Source organism: Rhinopithecus bieti, unplaced genomic scaffold, assembly GCF_001698545.2.
Source record: "Rhinopithecus bieti isolate Rb0 unplaced genomic scaffold, ASM169854v2 scaffold_63, whole genome shotgun sequence".
NCBI classification, from domain to species: domain Eukaryota; kingdom Metazoa; phylum Chordata; class Mammalia; order Primates; family Cercopithecidae; genus Rhinopithecus; species Rhinopithecus bieti.
In genome coordinates this window covers 894933-911902 of record NW_016802972.1, presented here as the reverse complement: position 1 = coordinate 911902, position 16970 = coordinate 894933, and the positions used below count along the sequence as shown (strand labels likewise).

The following is a 16970-nucleotide window of genomic DNA, read 5'->3' as shown; positions in this document are numbered from 1 at the left end:
ACTTTCTCAATAAATGAATACATACATAAATAAACACTATGTAAAGCACACCAGAAGGCTAACCTTGACCTTAAGATCATGGATGTGAGACACTTAATTATAGTGAAATACACTCTGCATTTAGGTGGTCCTTTAGAGCTTTTTTTTTTTCCATACTTAAAAATTTTTAAATTTACTGTAGAGAGGATGTCTCACTGTGTTGCCCAGGCCTGTCTCGAGCTCCTGGCCTCAAGTGGTCCTCCTGCCTTGGCCTCCCAAAGTGCTGGGGTTACAGGTGTGAGCCACCACACCTGGCCCTTCAGATCTTTCAAAGCAATTTTACATCAGCAACTCTATCCTCAGTTTACAAAGGAAACTGAAGCTCAAAAAGGTGAAGTTAATTGCTCAAGGTCACATATCAAGGAGTTAATGGCACAAGGCTAGGGCCAATTCATTCAGACTCTGGCCTGGGATCCCCTCTTTTGGGAGTGATGGGAGGAGGGTCTAGAAAAGATAGGCATCATCCACTTTTTTTTCAACCCAAACTTCATCTGTAAAACGGGACCAATTATCCTCTTCGCAGGGAAGAGCTAAACTGAATGGAGGAAGGGGAGCTTCTCAGGGCTTCCTAACCTGGCCTTTTATGGGGGGCTTTAGGTGGTAAAATTTTGTGACAGCAAGTGCATTCTTGTGGCTTAGACTGCTTGGCTAGGAATCTTGACTTCAGGATCTGTCACTGTGTTTAACGCCTGAGCCTCAATTCGTTTGTAAAATGGAGCACTGTTAGGATTAGAAGAAATAATCAATGCACAAAGTAGTGTCAGTAGAAAGTAACTGTTATTTATTGTTCGATTCTGGGGTAAAGGTATCAGATTCTCAAAGGGGTTCTTAACCTAGAACGTTTTCGAACAGATGGCAAAGGTGTCTGAAAGCTATCAGGAAACCATCCTCGTGTAAAACGAAGCAGCGCTACAGAAGTGGGCTGCCATGGGAACTGGGAAGCCCAAGTTCCACTGCTAACTTGTTTCAGCTCACTGGGTGATCTGTTAATAAAAAGGGAGGTGGCGGTGGTCCGAGCTGGCAGCCGCAATGCAGCCCCAGGTAGCTCTAAGGGCAGACAGTAAAGGCGCTCCGAGGAGGGGCGAGCGCGCAGCCACCGGGAGACTACACCTCCCAGGCTGCCTTGCGCGCCGGGCGGCGCCCTACGCTAGCACGCGAGCCTCCCCGTACCCCCACCCTCCAGTTACTGTCTCTCGCGAGAAGACGGCCCGCGCCGACGGTAGCGATAGCGAGCGGTGGCGGCGGTGGTGGTGGTGGTGGCGGCCGAGACGGCGGCGGCCATTTTGGTGAGGCCTCGGGAGCGACGGCGGCGGTTCGCTAGGAGTAGCGTCTGCCCTTTTTCCCACCCACCGTCCGCATCTGTGTGCTCCGAGAAGAGGCAGTGGAGGCACGGCGGTGGCAGTAGCTGCAGTCTCCAGGGGAGTTTAAAGGCCGCAAAGGCGGTGGCCAAGAGGGAGCCCTCCCCCCTCCTCGGCGGGAGGGGGGTGGTGCGCACGCCCCCGAGGACGCAGGTAAGGAGAGGGAGACAAGATGGCGGACGTCCCACAGTTCCCCCTCCCCTGACGGCTGACTGCGCGCGCATCTTTCCGCCACCGCCTCCCCTCCCACCTTCCCGGGGTGCTGCGCGCGCACCCTCAGCCGGGGCCCCGGGGCCGGTGCGCGAGGCTGTCGGCGCGCGCCCATAGAGACAGAGTGAGGGGGTCAGGCCGGCCGGCGCTGGGCCCCGCGTCTCCTCTCCCTTCCCGCTCTTCTGCGCACGCGTGCCTGAGCAAGCGAGCGAGCGAGCCCTGAGAGGACGGACCCAGGTGCGCTCCTGCCCGCCCACCAACCCAGTCACCCCTCAGGGGCGCGCGGGAAGAGGAAGGGGGGCGTGGGACGAGTAGTCGGGGCGCGCGCCCACCGCATCCAGCTGGGGGATCAGGACCTGGTGGCACGAACCCTCCCTTCTCTCAGCCTTTCGCGGTCGGGTGATGGGGGGGGGGCTCCCTGACGAGCTCGGATGAGGGGCTTCCCAGCCCCGCGACCCTTGTGTGCGTGGGCTTGGGTTCTGGCGGGAGCCCCCGGGCCGTGCGCGCAGCCGGCTCTCTCCGCCTCCAGCCGCGCACGCGCGGGCCCCTCCCCCGCCCGGCGCGCACGTTGGGTGGGGTGGGAGTCTGGAGGGGGCGGGGCTATCAGGGCTAGTGGCAACTTGGGCAGAGGTCAGGGGTCACGCGAGGTCAGGCCGCCGGGAGGGCTAGGGAGACGGTCACGAAACCTGGAGTCAAGAGTTCAGGCTTGTTGGCTTCTGGTGAGCTCGGGTCTTGGGAACGTGTGGCGGAGGAGGGAAGTGAATCAAAGGCGGCACCGTGGTTTAGGAATTTCCTTAAACACAGGGGAAGCATTTCCGGGCCTCCTGCGGGTTCACACTGCCTGTTTCCGGCGCGTGGTTCTTGGCAGTGCGGCTTCTCGCTTTTGACTGCTCCAGAGTCTCCCTTTTGCTGTGGTTCTTGTGTTTGGGGAAGTGTCTCATGGCGGAGGTATGGGATTCACAGCGCCCTGCCCTGAATCCTGGGCGGATTTTCCTGTGACCTGCATGTTTGTTGACTCTTCCCGGGAGTTCCACTCTCATTTCTGCGTCCAGCCCTCACTGGAAAGGCACGCAGGCCGGTAGCACCTTTCTGAGGTTCTGGATGTGACAGCTTTTTTTTTGCTGTGCTTTTGTTTTGTTTTGTTTTCCATTCTATGATTGGAGCTTTCACACTTAAAATTTTTGAACTTTCTTGCTTAACTCCTTTCCTGCTCCTGCCCCCGGGCAGGATCGTATGTCCCTACAGAATTCGCAAAACAGGATTCGTCTTCACAAAGCATGATTTGCATTTCCCTGAAATACGAGCTTTTCCTACTATTATTTTTCTGTTTCTAGTCTTTGAACTGATTTGGGTATGTTTAAACGCCTCAAAAAAACTGGAGTAAATAATACGCTTTGATGGATGTTGGCAAATGTGGAAGAGTTCCTCACTGTTCTTCTGTTTCAGGTGTGATTCCCTTCAGTACGGCGGCACCGTGGAAGTGCAGACTTTCACAGGGGGTGTGGTCTCAGCTCACACAGGTGAGGGATCTGCTACCATTTTGTGTGCTGATGCTAATGGGAGAAATGTTTGAGATAATGAAAGCAATTATAGGTCAGTATTGGGGATTTTCACTCTAGAGAACCATGGGAATGTTTGCATGTGATTTTTCTGTGGAGGGTTTGATTATAGTAGTGCAACAACAGAACTGAGGCTGTGGGTTAAGGAAAACGTGGTCAACCTGGCTCTACCAGGAAGAGTAGCAGGTTTTCCATGGTTTTCGCATTAAGATTGTGGATTGAAGTTCTCCTACCACTTTTTTACTGTGTGACCTTCCACAAATCATAAGGTTTTAAAACTTTCTTACTTATAAAACAGATTATATTAGAATGTAAGCTCCATTTAGGTTGGGAATCCTTTCTGCATGGCTTTATCCGTTGTGTGTAGGAGGAAGTAAATATTTGTTATGCTGTGAGAAGCACTTGTTTTTTTTTTTGTTTGTTTTTTTTTTTTTTGAGACGGAGTCTCGCTCTCACCCAGACTGGAGTGCAGTGGCGCGATCCTGGCTCACTGCAAGCTCCACCTCCTGGGTTCACGCCATTCTCCTGCCTCAGCCTCCCGAGTAGCTGGGACCACAGGCACCCGCCACCACACCCGGCTAATTTTTTGCATTTTTAGTAGAGACGGAGTTTCAGCGTGTTAGCCAGGATGGTCTCGATCTCCTGACCTCGTGATCCACCCGCCTCAGCCTCCCAAAGTGCTGGGATTACAGGTGTGAGCCACCACGCCCAGCCAGCACTTGGTTTTTAAGGTAGATGTGAGGATTATAGAATACATCAAGCAAGTACTGAAAGTATCTCATACATATTAAGTGCTCAAGAAATGTAATCTGTAATTTCTGTGTTTTCTTTATTCAGTGTTATTTCTGGTTTTTTAAAATAATTTTCATCCTCTTTAATTGCATTTCTGTCTTCTTCTTATCCTGCTTTAGGTGCTCCAGAGGCTGGTGGACCTGAGCGGAGGCTGGGACGCCCTGGTGGGCCCCGGGCCCTGGAAGGCGGGTCCCGGTGGCCGGTGGCCCAGAATGAGGCCAGCTCCCAGCATGCCCTGCAGCCGGACGCCAGCCCCTCGGCCAGCAGCAGTGGTGATAACGACCCAGTCATTCTTCAGGCATCCAAGGAGGAGCCTGGGAGTGGGACCATGCAGAGCAGCCCCTCCCCTGCTCACCCTCAGCTCCCAGTCCTACAGACACAGGTTTGAAAGTGGGGAGAGTTCCTTCTCTGCTTCTGCTTTGTGGATTGTTGGGTGTGAGGCAGAAGAAATGTGACGGGAATATTTGTGGAGAGTTTTGGAGAATCTTTGGTGCTCGGGGGGCTCGGCTGTAGTGTGTCAGGTCTGTTGGATACTCACGTTCCATTTAACATTAGTGTAATATCTCCAAGAGTGCAAAAGCTCCTCATTACCTGAAAGAGGTTGGATTAGGCTAGGTTGGAAATGGAGGTCTGGGCACCATGCTTTTAAGACTGTACACTTTGAGAATAGTTTAACTTCTATCAGAACTGGAGTAGGATAAGCCTATGGATGATGTGTAGTGTTCATTCCTTTCTCATACTAAGGAAGAGTGTGGGGTAGGAAAAAAAAGCATGGCTTTTAAACACATCTAGGTGTGTGTACAGTCAGTTTTCTTTTATTTTAATTTTTTAAACTTTTTTATAAAAGGATTTCTTTATTGTGTCATCCTTGCATACGGGCCATGTTAATGTTTTCTGTATCCTCCCAGTTTTAGTATATGTGTTGCCAAAGTAAGCAGTACAGTAAGCTTTTCATGTTTATAAATTTGATAGTTATAATTTTCCTGAGAAACTGGGGAAATTTGTGACAGTCTTGTCATTTAGCTGAGGTTGGAATTTGAGTGGCGCAGTGTAAGGCTTATGTCCTGGAATGAATTTGTGAATTCCCTGAATATCCACATTTTAGTAGGACTTTGTTTTCCATTTTTTTCTTTTTTTTTTTTTTTTTTTTTTGAGATGGAGTCTCTTTCCGTCACCCAGGCTGGAGTGCAATGGCACGATCTCAGCTCACTGCAACCTCTGCCTCCCAAGTTCAAGCAGATCTCCCGCCTCAGCCTCGCGAGTAGCTGGGATTACAGGCACCCACCATCATACCTGGCTAATTTTTATATTTTTATAGAGATGGGATTTCACCACGTTGACCAGGCTGGTCTTGAAATCCTGACCTCAGGCGATCCACCCACCCGGCCTCCCAAAGTATTGAGAGTACAGGCGTGAGCCACCGGACCTGGCCTGTTTTCCTTTTCTTTTCTTTTCCTTTCCTTTCTTTTCTTTTCTCTTTGCTTTGCTTTGCTTTTCCCCTCCCTTCCTCCTTCCCTCCTTCTTTCCTTCCTTTTCCTTTTCTTTCTTTTTCTTTCTCTTTCTGTCTGTCTTTCTGTCTTTCTTTCTTGCTGTCTTTCTTTCTGTCTTTCTTTGTTTCGAGTCTCGCTCTGTCACCAGGCTGAAATGCAGTGGCATGATCTCGGCTCACTGCAGCCTCCACCTCCCCGGTTCAAGTGATTCTCCTGCCTCAGCCTCCCGAGTAGCTGGGACTCCAGGTGCGCGCTACCACGCCTGGCTAATTTTTGTGTTTTTAGTAGAGGTGGGGTTTCACCATGTTTGCCAGGATGGTCTCGATCTTTTGACCTTGTGATCCCCACCCGCCTCAGCCTCTCAAAGTGCTGGAATCATAGGTGTGAACCACTGCGCATGGCTCAGAGTTTCACTCTTGTTGCCCTGGCTGGAGTGCAGTGGTACAATCGCGGCTCACTGCAACCTCCACCTCCTGGGTTAAAGTGATTCTCCTGCCTCAGCCTCTTGAGTAGCTGGGGTTACAGGCATCCGCTACCACGCCCAGCTAATTTTCTGTATTTTTAGTAGAGATGGGGTTCACCATGTAGGTTAGGCTGGTCTCGAACTCCTGACCTCTGGTAATCCACCCGCCTCAACCTCAAAAAGTACTAGGATTACAGGTGTGAGCCACCGTGCCCAACCATGTCTGCCTTCCTTCCATCCGTCCGTCTGTCCAGATGTGGCACCATCTTGGCTTACTACAACCTCTGCTTCCTGGTTCAAGCGAATCTCCTGCCTCAGACTCCTGAATAGCTGGGATTACAGGCTCGTGCTACCACACCTGGCTGATTTCTGTACTTTTAGGAGAGATGGGGTTTCACCATGTTGGTTAGGCTGGTCTGGAACTCCTGACCACATGATCCACCCGCCTCGGCCTCCCAAAGTCCTGGGATTACAGGCGTGAGCCACTGAGCCTGGCTTCCATTTCTTAATGCTTTTGGAGTATGTCATAAAGTGACGTGTTGGGTGTTTGAGAACAGTGGTATCCCTCCAGCCCTTGCCTGTCCAGTGAAGAGGTTAAGGTGGCTTGGGATTTTGTTGGTGGCTGTTGAATTTAGTGGTAGCTCACATTTATTGCATAAGTGAATTTGCCACACTTGTGAAAATGGAGGGAAAATAGGGAGTTGTTTATATGAATGAAATCACTGAGCCTCTGAAAGGATCAGAATTTGAAATCATATGCTATATATGTGTGTGTGTGTGTGTGTGGTTTTTTTTTTTCCCCCGAGTCAGAGTCTTACTCTGTCATCCAAGCTGGAGTGCAATGGCGTGATCTCGGCTCACTGCAACCTCCGCCTCCCAGGTTCAAACGATTCTTGTGCCTGAACCTCCTGAGTAGCTGGGGTTACAGGCTTCCGCCACCATGCCCAGCTAATTTTTACATTTTCAGTAGAGACGGGGTTTCGCCATGTTGGCCAAGTTGGTTTCAAACTCCTGACCTCAGGTGATCCATCCGCCTTGGCCTCCCAAAGTGCTGGGATCACAAGTGTGAGCCACCATCCCCAGCCTATATGGGTCTGTGTGTGTGTATGTATATATATACATATATATATACATATACATATTTACATGTTCTGAAGTTTGGGGACTGTGTAAATGTCAGGACATAATTCTTGCATGTCAAGCATCTATAAACTTGGCTTTGCCATCGGAGTCACTTATTAAAACTTTATCCCGGCCGGGCACGGTGGCTCAAGCCTGTAATCCCAGCACTTTGGGAGGCCGAGATGGGCGGATCACGAGGTCAGGAGATCGAGACCATCCTGGCTAACACGGTGAAACCTCGTCTCTACTAAAATACAAAACCTAGCTGGGCGAGGTGGCGGGCGCCTGTAGTCCCAGCTACTCTGGAGGCTGAGGCAGGAGAATGGCATAAACCCGGGAGGCGGAGCTTGCAGTGAGCTGAGATCCGGCCACTGCACTCCAGCCTGGGCGACAGAGCAAAACTCCGTCTCAAAAAAAAAAAAAAAAAAAAAAACTTTATCCCAAACGTTTGTGTTTATGAAAATAAGATTTACACCTTATTCTACATAGTTTTTTTTGTGAAGATGGAATGAAATAATGTACCTGAAACACTCAGCACAGTGCTAAGCATTTATTTTTGCCATCGTTTTCCACTTTTCTAGATGGTGTCGGACGGCATGACAGGCAGCAATCCTGTGTCTCCTGCCTCATCCAGTTCCCCAGCCTCTAGTGGGGCAGGCGGCATCTCTCCCCAGCACATAGCTCAAGATTCCTCCCTGGATGGACCTCCAGGACCCCCAGATGGTGCCACAGTGCCCCTGGAGGGGTTCAGCTTATCCCAGGCTGCTGACCTGGCTAACAAGGGCCCGAAATGGGAGAAGAGCCATGCCGAAATCGCGGAACAGGCCAAGCACGTACGTATTAGGAAGGCTCATGAAGATTCTTGGGAGTCATCTTCACTAAACTCCCACGTCCTCTTGAGTATTTTAGGTTTCTTTTTTTTTTTGTCATGGATTTAGGATATAGGTTCTGCCTTAACGTATATGATTGTGAGCAAATTGCTGAATACTGAGTCTCATTTTTCTTACTGTAAGTAAAAAAGGAATGATATAATAATTTGTAGGATATTAGGAGGTTTAAATTATAGGAGCAAGGCCGAGTGCAGTGGCTCACACCTGTAATCCCAGCACTATGGGGGCTGAGACAGGCAGATCTCTTGAGCTCGGGAGTTCGAGACCAGACTGGGCAATGTGGTGAAACCCTATCTCTGTAAAAAGTACAAAAAATTGTCTGGGCATAGTGGCACGTGCCTGTAGCAGTCCCAGCCACCCAGGAGCCTGAGTTGAGAGGATCACCTGAGCCCAGGAGGTCAGGGCTGCAGTGAGCCATGATTATGCCACTGCACTCCAACCTGAGCAGCCGAGTAAGATCCTGTCTCAAAAAAAAAAAAAAAAAGGAAAAAAAGGAGAAAATAGACATGAAAGCACTTTGTAAGCTGTGATGCTCTTAAAATTTACTGGTTTCTACTTATTTCTGTCCTGCAGTCTGTGTTACATTTATCCAGTGGTAAGTGTGGTCTCTGGGCCAGCAGCATTAGCATCACCTGGGAACTTAGTAAAAACACAAATTCTCTGTCAGGCGGGATGGCTTATGCCTGTAATCCCAGCACTTTGGGAGGCTGAGGTGGGTGGATCACCGGAAGTCAGGAGTTCAATACCAGCCTGGCCAACGTGGCAAAACCCTGTCTCTACTAAAAATACAAAAATTAGCCTGGTGTGGTGGTGCGGGCCTGTAGTCCTAGCTACTCAGGAAGCTGAGGCAGGAGAATTGCTTGAACCAGGGAGGCAGAGGTTGCAGTGAGCTGAGATGATGCCACTGCACGCCAGCCTGGGTAACAATGAGACTCCTTCTCAAAAAAAACAAAAAAAAACCCCGCAAATTCTTGGTACTCCTCACCCACTGACCCATTTGAAACTATGAGAGTAGGGCCCAGCAATCTGTTTTTTTTATTTTATTTATTTATTTTCTTTTGAGACAGAGTCTCACTCTGTCACCCAGGCTGGACTGCAGTGGCATGATCTCGGGTCACTGCAAGTTCGGCCTGCCAGGTTCATGGTCATTCTCTTGCCTCAGCCTCCCAAGTAAGGGACTACAGGGGCCACCCCCGAGCCCGGGTAATTTTTTTGTATTTTTAGTAGAGACAGGGTTTCACCATGTTGGCCAGGATGGTCTCAATCTCCTGACCTCGTGATCTGCCTACCTCAGCCTCCTGAAGTGCTGAGATTACAGGCGTGAGCCACCATGCGCGGCCTATTTTATTTTATTTATTTGTTTATTTTGAGATGGAGCCTTGCTCTGTCTCCAGGCTGGAGTGCAGTGGCGCAATCTCGGGTCACTGCAACCTCTGTCTCCTGGGTTCAAGTGATTCTCCTGCCTCAGCCTCCCTAGTAGCTGGGACTACAGGCGTGCACTGCCACGCTCAGCTAATTTTTTGTATTTTTAATAGAGACGGAATTTCACCATATTGGCAGGATGGTCTCGATCTCTTGACCTTGTGATCTGCCAGCCTCGGCCTCTCAAAAGTGCTGGGATTACAGGTGTGAGCCACTCTACCTGGCCGCAATCTGTTTTGTTTTGTTTTGTTTTTCTTGAGACGGAGTCTCGCTCTTTCGCCTAGGCTGGAGTGCAGTGGCATGATCTCGGCTCACTGCAAGCTCCACCTCCCGGGTTCACACCATTCTCCTTCCTCAGCCTCCTGAGTAGCTGGGACTACAGGCGCCTGCCACCACGCTCAGCTAATTTTTTGTGTTTTTAGTAAAGACGGAGTTTAACTGTTTTAGCCAGGATGGTCTTGATCTCCTGACCTAATCTGCCCGCCTTGGCCTCCCAAAGTGCTGGGATTACAGGTGTGAGTGCAATCTGTTGCTAAAAGTCCTCCAGATGATTCTGGTGTCTGCTCAAGTTTGAGAGCAGCTGGTCTAATATACACGTCTTTCTTAATGTTTACTTCACTATCAGGCCATTTAGTTCTGTCTCATCTCTGGCTGTCATTTTCTCTGATTTAGTTTTTTTTTTTTTTTTTTTTTTTTTTTTTTTTTTTTGAGACGGAGTCTTGCTCTGTCGCCCAGGCTGGAGTGCAGTGGCCGGATCTCAGCTCACTGCAAGCTCCGCCTCCCGGGTTCACGCCATTCTCCTGCCTCAGCCTCCCGAGTGGCTGGGACTACAGGCGCCCGCCACCTCACCTGGCTAGTTTTTTGTATTTTTTAGTAGAGACGAGGTTTCACCGTGTTAGCCAGGATAGTCTCGATCTGCTGACCTCGTGGTCCGCCCGTCTCGGCCTTCTGATTTAGTTTTTATCAGCAAAGGACAGAAATAACAAAGGCAGAGGCTGGGTGTGGTGGTTTTTGCCTATAATCTGAGCATTTTGGGAATCCCAGGCAGGTGGACTGCTTGAGCCCAGGAGTTCCAGACCAGCCTTGCCATTGTGAAAACTCGTCCCTACAAGAAATACGAAAAAAATTAGCTGGGCATGGGTTGCACGTGCCTATAGTCTCAGCTACTTGGGCGGCTGAGTTGGGAAGATAACCTGAGCCTAGGCAACAGAGTGAGACCCAGAAAAATGTCACCCAGATTTCTGAGTGAGATTCAGAAAAAGAAATAACAAGGCAGTTGTCCTGAATTTTTTTGAGTCATCTCTGTCAAAAAAATTTTAAATGCTTTTTTTATAAAAGACAATCAGTGTAGAAACTTTAGTAAAAATGATCAATTTTTTATACCTAACAAGGGTTAATTTCCTGTATAATGTTTCGTGTTTTTTACATAAACACATGCATTTTACAAAAGCGGTATTTTAAAACAACTGTGTCAGTTATAGCATGTTTCTAAGCTTAATGCATCATGAACATACTCTGAGTAAGTAGAATTCTATGATGATGATAATCCCTTGTATCTAGAATCAAGAGGGAAGTATGTGTTCCTTACTCCTCTGGGACGCTCCCCTTGGGATATGTTTTCCCATATCTCTTCTATGTCTATGGGGTGTGGAGATTGTGTTAAATAATGGAAGGTGCATGAAATTTGCTGTCTGGAGTCCTCAGACCTATTTTTGATTGCCATCTTCTGTTACTTTCTAGTTGTGTGATCTTGGGCAAATCACTTAATCTCCCTGATCTGTTTTCCCTCTTCTGAAGAGAGTATGGTACCTTGCCTGTAGGTTTGGTATGTGGACTAAGCATAAGCATAACACAATCAGCCCACTTAGTGTTCAGGAATTCAGCCGTGGCAGTGAGACGGAGTGTGTGTTTAGAACTGTTGATTGATCTGGCTCTCCCCAATTAGGAGGCTGAGATCGAAACTCGGATTGCTGAGCTGCGGAAGGAGGGTTTCTGGTCACTGAAGAGGCTGCCTAAGGTGCCAGAGCCCCCTCGCCCCAAAGGTCACTGGGACTATCTGTGCGAAGAGATGCAGTGGCTCTCTGCTGACTTTGCTCAGGAGCGCCGTTGGAAACGGGGTGTGGCCCGTAAGGTAGGTCTTCCACTGGGACTACCTTCCTTTTCCTTTTCAGGTTTGTGCTTTCGCTTGAAAGGTGGGTTAGTTGGAAGGTGACCAAACAGAATGGTGTAGGCATTAGGAGGCAAGCTCTTGACTTTCCAGATTTCTTGGCCTTGATTATTTTCTTTGCCTTTGGGTGGGGAAGTCTGGCTTTGAGTGTTTTCACCCTGGGTTTTCATTCCCACAGGTGGTGCGCATGGTGATCCGGCACCACGAGGAGCAGCGGCAGAAAGAGGAACGGGCCCGGAGGGAGGAGCAGGCCAAGCTGCGTCGAATCGCTTCCACCATAGCCAAGGATGTCAGGCAGTTCTGGAGCAATGTGGAGAAGGTAGACAGTGGGGATCAGGAAAGGGAAATGGCCTTGGATTAGATTGGTAGATGGCATGGTAGTAGGAATTATCAAAACTTCTTGAGGGAGTAAATATAATTTCAGGCAACTCTAATGATTTTTATGTTGTGTGGATAAAAAAGTATAGTGGTAAAATATAGGTTCTTTCTTTGGTGATTGTTAATAATTCTCCTTGACAGCTCTAGGCCACCTGTCCCTTGCAGGGCATTTAGCATGTGTTTACTAAAATGTATTTGTGCCACTTACGTGCTTAAATTCTGCCAAAGTTCCCACTGCCCGTATAGTAAGTTGTAATTATTTCTTTTTTTTTTTTGAGACGGAGTCTCGCTCTGTCGCCCAGGCTGGAGTGCAGTGGCGCGATCTCGGCTCACTGCAAGCTCCGCCTCCCGGGTTCCCGCCATTCTCCTGCCTCAGCCTCCCGAGTAGCTGGGACGACAGGCACCCACCACCTCGCCCAGCTAGTTTTTTTTTTTGTATTTTTTTAGTAGACATGGGGTTTCACCGTGTTAGCCAGGATGGTCTCGATCTCCTGACCTAGTGATCCACCCGTCTCGGCCTCCCAAAGTGCTGGGATTACAGGCTTGAGCCACCGCGCCTGGCTAATTATTTCTTAAGTGCTACCTGGATTCCATCTATATTCTCAGTCTTGCCTCCTGCCATGTTCTTTCCTTCTCCCTTCCACTCCACATCCATCTTTCTTTTGTATGTCTCTGGCCATTTACACATGGACTTTATGCTGCTGGGGATGCCTTTTTCCTCATGTGTACTTAGGGAACAGCTACCTATTTTTTAGTTGTCTTGGGCAGGGTCTTGCTGTGTGGCCTAGGCTGGAGTGCAGTGGTACGATCATGGCTTACTGCATCCTCAACCTCCTGGGCTCACGCGATCTTCCTGCTTCAGCCTCCCAAGTATCTGGGACTACAGGCACGTGCTAGCACATCTTGCTAATTAAGAAAAAAAATTTTTTTTTTTTTTTTTTGAGACAGAGTCTTGCTCTGTCGCCCAGGCTGGAGTGCAGTGGCCGGATCTCAGCTCACTGCAAGCTCCGCCTCCCAGGTTTACGCCATTCTCCTGCCTCAGCCTCCCGAGTGGCTGGGACTACAGGCACCCGCCACCTCGCCTGGCTAGTTTTTTGTATTTTTTAGTAGAGACGGAGTTTCACCATGTTAGCCAGGATGGTCTCGATCTCCTGACCTCATGATCCGCCCGTCTCGGCCTCCCAAAGTGCTGGGATTACAGGCTTGAGCCACCGCGCCCAGCCAAGAAAAAAATTTTTTAAATTTTTTCTTTTTTTAATTTTTTTGGGAAACAGTCTCGCCCCGTCACCCAGGGCAATGGCGCAATCTTGGCTTACAATCTTGGCTTACTGCAGCCTCTGCCTCCTGGGCTCAAGTGATTCTCCTGCCTCACTCTCCGGAGTAGCTGGGATTATAGGCATGTGCTACCATGTCTGGCTAATTTTTGTATTTTTAGTAGAGACGGTTTTGTCATGTTGGCCAGGCTGGTCTTGAATTCCTGACCTCAGGTTATCCACCTGCCCCGGCCTCTCAAAGTGCTGGGATTATAGGCGTGAGCCACCGCACCTGGCTTAAAAATATTTTTTTGTGGAGACAAGGTCTCGCTGTTACACACCAAGCTGATCTTGAATTCCTAGGTTCAAGGGATCCTCTCGCTTTGACCTCCCAAAGTGTGAGCCACGATGCCTGGCTTCACCTACCTGTTTTTTTTTGTTTTTGAGTTGGAGTCTCACTTTGTTCCCAGGGTAGAGTTGCAGTGGTTCAGTCTGGGCTCACCACAACCTTTGCCTCCCAGGTTCAAGCAATTCTCCTGCCTCTGCCTCCCGAGTAGCTGAGATTACAGGCGCCCACCACCAAGCCTGGCTAATTTCAGTATTTTTAGTAGAGATGGGGGTTTCACCATGTTGGTCAGGCTGGTCTCGAACTCCTGACCTCCTGTGATCCTCCCACTTCAGCCTTCCAAAGTGCTGAGAATACAGGCATGAGTCACTGTGCCCAGCCCACCTGCCTACTTTTTGAGATCCAATTCCAGCTGGGTGTAGTGATGCATGCCTGTAGTTCTACCTGTGTGGGAGGGCAAGGCAGGAGGATCATTGGAGCCCAGGAGTTTGACACCAACCTGGCCAACATAGTGAGACCTCATCTCTTCAAAAAAAATCATATCACAAACCTTTCCTCCACCTGAGGCTAAGCTGGCTCTTCTTCCTGCATGCTCCCTTTGTGCTTCCTTTAGACCATAATAAGCCCCGAAGGTTATTTAGCCTTACTCTCCTAAGAGGCCAGCCCAGGATCTGGTTAAAGAAGGCCTCCCTAAACATCAGGTAAAAGTACCTAAATAAATGGTTATCTTGGTGAGCAGTCCCTTTCACATCTGTGGCAGGTGGTGCAATTCAAGCAACAGTCCCGGCTTGAGGAAAAGCGCAAAAAAGCCCTGGACCTGCATTTGGACTTCATTGTCGGACAAACTGAAAAGTACTCGGACCTTCTGTCTCAGAGCCTCAACCAGCCATTAGCCTCCAGCAAAGCAGGCTCTTCCCCTTGCCTCGGCTCTTCCTCAGCTGCCTCCAGTCCTCCACCCCCTGCTTCCCGTCTGGATGATGAAGGTGTGTGTTCTCTTTGGCCCTGTTACTCCTCCTCGTGTACCCTTTCCAGAGCTGAAAAACCCACCCTGTGGCTTGCAGGGCCCGTGGACTTTGTGACCTTGTTCTCCTGCTATAGATGGGGACTTTCAACCCCAAGAGGAGGAGGAAGAGGACGATGAGGAAACGATTGAGGTTGAAGAACAACAGGAAGGCAATGATGCAGAGGCCCAGAGGCGTGAGATTGAGCTGCTTCGCCGTGAGGGAGAATTGCCACTGGAAGAGCTGCTCCGTTCCCTTCCCCCTCAACTACTGGAAGGGCCTTCCAGCCCCTCTCAAACCCCTTCATCTCATGATAGTGACACCCGAGATGGGCCTGAAGAAGGTGCTGAAGAAGAGCCCCCTCAGGTGTTGGAGGTATAGGCAGAAGGAGCAGAGGGGAGGGTTCAGAGGGGGAGCAGAGGGAGAGGTTCAGGATCTGAGTTCGGGGCTATGAGGTTGGTTATGGGTTTGGAGAGTTCTACCTAGTAATGGACATTTGGGTTCTTCTTTGGGGATGACTGGGGAAGAATCTGTTTGGGGCAAGTTGCATTTTGTGATTGGCAGGTTTTGGCGCTATAGTGGAAGAGTGTATTGCTCTTTACTCTTTAAATTACTATGTGGTCTTGAAAAAGTACTTGCTCTGACCGTTACTTGCCACTTCTCTGAACGTGCCCTAATATTCCCTTATTGGCCTTATAGGTTGGAAGCTGGCATGGTACCTTTAAGTCTTTTCTGTTTCTCCGTATGTCCCAAGTGCATGGAGATGTGTTGGGTACCTTTCTTTGTTACCTGGCACTTTCACAGGTCCTTCCCCAGGCGGTGGGGCCAGGATTTGGTAGCTGGTGCTGAGAGAAAACCCTTGATTGTATTCTTGCCCTGGGATTGTACCAGTGGCAGCTGTCACTCAATGGGATAGAGATTCTTTTTCAAGTTTGTGCCATTCTTCTGCTACTCTAACCTTAGACCCTTTCCTTTTTTATCTTTTGCCATACAGGTAAAGCCTCCACCCTCTGCTGTCACACAGCGCAACAAACGGCCTTGGCATCCAGATGAAGATGATGAAGAGTTTACTGCCAATGAGGAGGAAGGTCAGGGCTGTTCTGTTTGTCTTATTGCCACTTACCCCTTGAATGAATTGTCTGGACCTAACATTTCAGGCTTTCTCATCTGTTTCATTTGAACTGGGTCCTGTGCCTCTAGCCTCTATCCCTATTGATCCTGCTTCTGTCTCTTTCCTAGCGGAGGATGAAGAGGACACTATAGCGGCTGAGGAACAGTTGGAAGGGGAGGTGGATCATGCCGTGGAGCTGAGCGAGTTGGCTCGAGAAGGTGACATTCACCAGACATTTTACTAAGCATCCACTTGGTGTCTGCCCTGTGCAGTACCAAGGATAAAGAGATGAATAAGGCAGTTTGTATCTACCCTGGAGGAATTCCATGTCTAATGACTACGACAGACTTGTAAACGAATAATGATTAGAAAGTGATGAGTGCTTATGGTAGAAGTTTAAATGGTGATGTGGGAGTGAAATGGAGGGAAGAGCTAGTGTAAGAAGATATTGGCAGTATCTGACATGGACCTTGAGAGGCTCACCAGGTTGATAATGTTCTTCCCACTTCCCATGGTACATCCTCCAGGTTGTGGGGCTTGGTTTTGCTAGCTGCTGCTGAAAGTAAGCTCTTTTGCCTCCCCTCAGACCTGGGCCTAGCAGTATCTACAGAGACCTAGGTAAAACTAATTGGTACCACTCAGACCTCCCCGTCTCCCTCCCTTCAGAGTAGCCAAAAGCTTCCCTTTTATTTCTCTTCCAGGTGAGCTTTCCATGGAGGAGCTATTGCAGCAGTATGCAGGAGCCTATGCCCCAGGCTCTGGGAGCAGTGATGATGAGGATGAAGATGAGGTTGATGCTAATAGCTCTGACTGTGAACCAGAGGGGGCCGTGGAAGCGGAAGAAGCTCCTCAGGAGGATAGTAGCAGTCAGTCAGGTGAATATGTGGTCATGAAGCAGGAGCTGGGGAGGGTGGCCATTGGAGGAGCAGGTATGGTGAGCAGTAAGCCTTGGTCTTACACTTTAGACTCTGTGGAGGACCAGAGTGAAGATGAGGAAGATGAACATTCAGAGGAGGAAGAAACAAGTGGAAGTTCAGCATCAGAGGAATCTGAGTCTGAAGAGTCTGAGGATGCCCAATCACAGAGCCAAGCAGATGAAGAGGAGGAAGATGATGATTTTGGGGTGGAGTACTTGCTTGCCAGGGATGAAGAGCGGAGTGAGGCAGATGCAGGCAGTGGGCCTCCCACTCCAGGGCCCACCACTACTCTAGGTCCAAAGAAAGAAATTACTGACATTGCTGCAGCAGCTGAAAGTCTCCAGCCCAAGGGTTACACGCTGGCCACTACCCAGGTATCCCCAGGTTCTGGCCTCTCCTTTCTCATGTCTTGACTTTTCTCGTGTCCCCACGATAAATGCCTCATTTCCATT

The 16970-nt window shown here is 49.4% G+C and overlaps 2 protein-coding genes across 6 annotated transcripts in view; one reads left to right on the top strand and one right to left on the bottom strand.

Annotated features, from left to right (window-relative positions):
* Window positions 1–797: 797 nt before the first annotated feature.
* On the bottom strand, window positions 798–1634 carry LOC108531400 (uncharacterized). Its single transcript, XM_017874849.1, has 2 exons — window positions 1227–1634; window positions 798–1022 (listed from the first exon to the last, which is right to left on the bottom strand). The coding sequence occupies exons 1-2, from the start codon at window positions 1619–1621 to the stop codon at window positions 848–850; spliced, it is 570 nt and encodes a 189-aa protein (XP_017730338.1). The 5' UTR covers window positions 1622–1634; the 3' UTR covers window positions 798–847.
* SRCAP (Snf2 related CREBBP activator protein) overlaps window positions 1460–16970 on the top strand; it is a 43238-nt gene continuing 27727 nt past the window's right edge. For 2 of the 5 annotated variants that reach the window (XM_017874750.1, XM_017874470.1), the window contains exons 1-12: window positions 1460–1550; window positions 3054–3127; window positions 4078–4340; window positions 7615–7866; window positions 11291–11476; window positions 11691–11831; window positions 14250–14472; window positions 14588–14865; window positions 15485–15578; window positions 15730–15819; window positions 16303–16476; window positions 16567–16892. In XM_017874750.1, coding sequence (XP_017730239.1) covers window positions 4287–4340; window positions 7615–7866; window positions 11291–11476; window positions 11691–11831; window positions 14250–14472; window positions 14588–14865; window positions 15485–15578; window positions 15730–15819; window positions 16303–16476; window positions 16567–16892 — 1818 coding nt within the window. In that variant the 5' untranslated portion in view covers window positions 1460–1550; window positions 3054–3127; window positions 4078–4286. Of the gene's footprint in view, window positions 1551–1761; window positions 1845–2229; window positions 2327–2417; window positions 2556–3053; window positions 3128–4077; window positions 4341–7614; window positions 7867–11290; window positions 11477–11690; window positions 11832–14249; window positions 14473–14587; window positions 14866–15484; window positions 15579–15729; window positions 15820–16302; window positions 16477–16566; window positions 16893–16970 lie in introns of those variants that run through there. The other 3 variants (XM_017874534.1, XM_017874611.1, XM_017874675.1) reach the window with 3 other exon arrangements.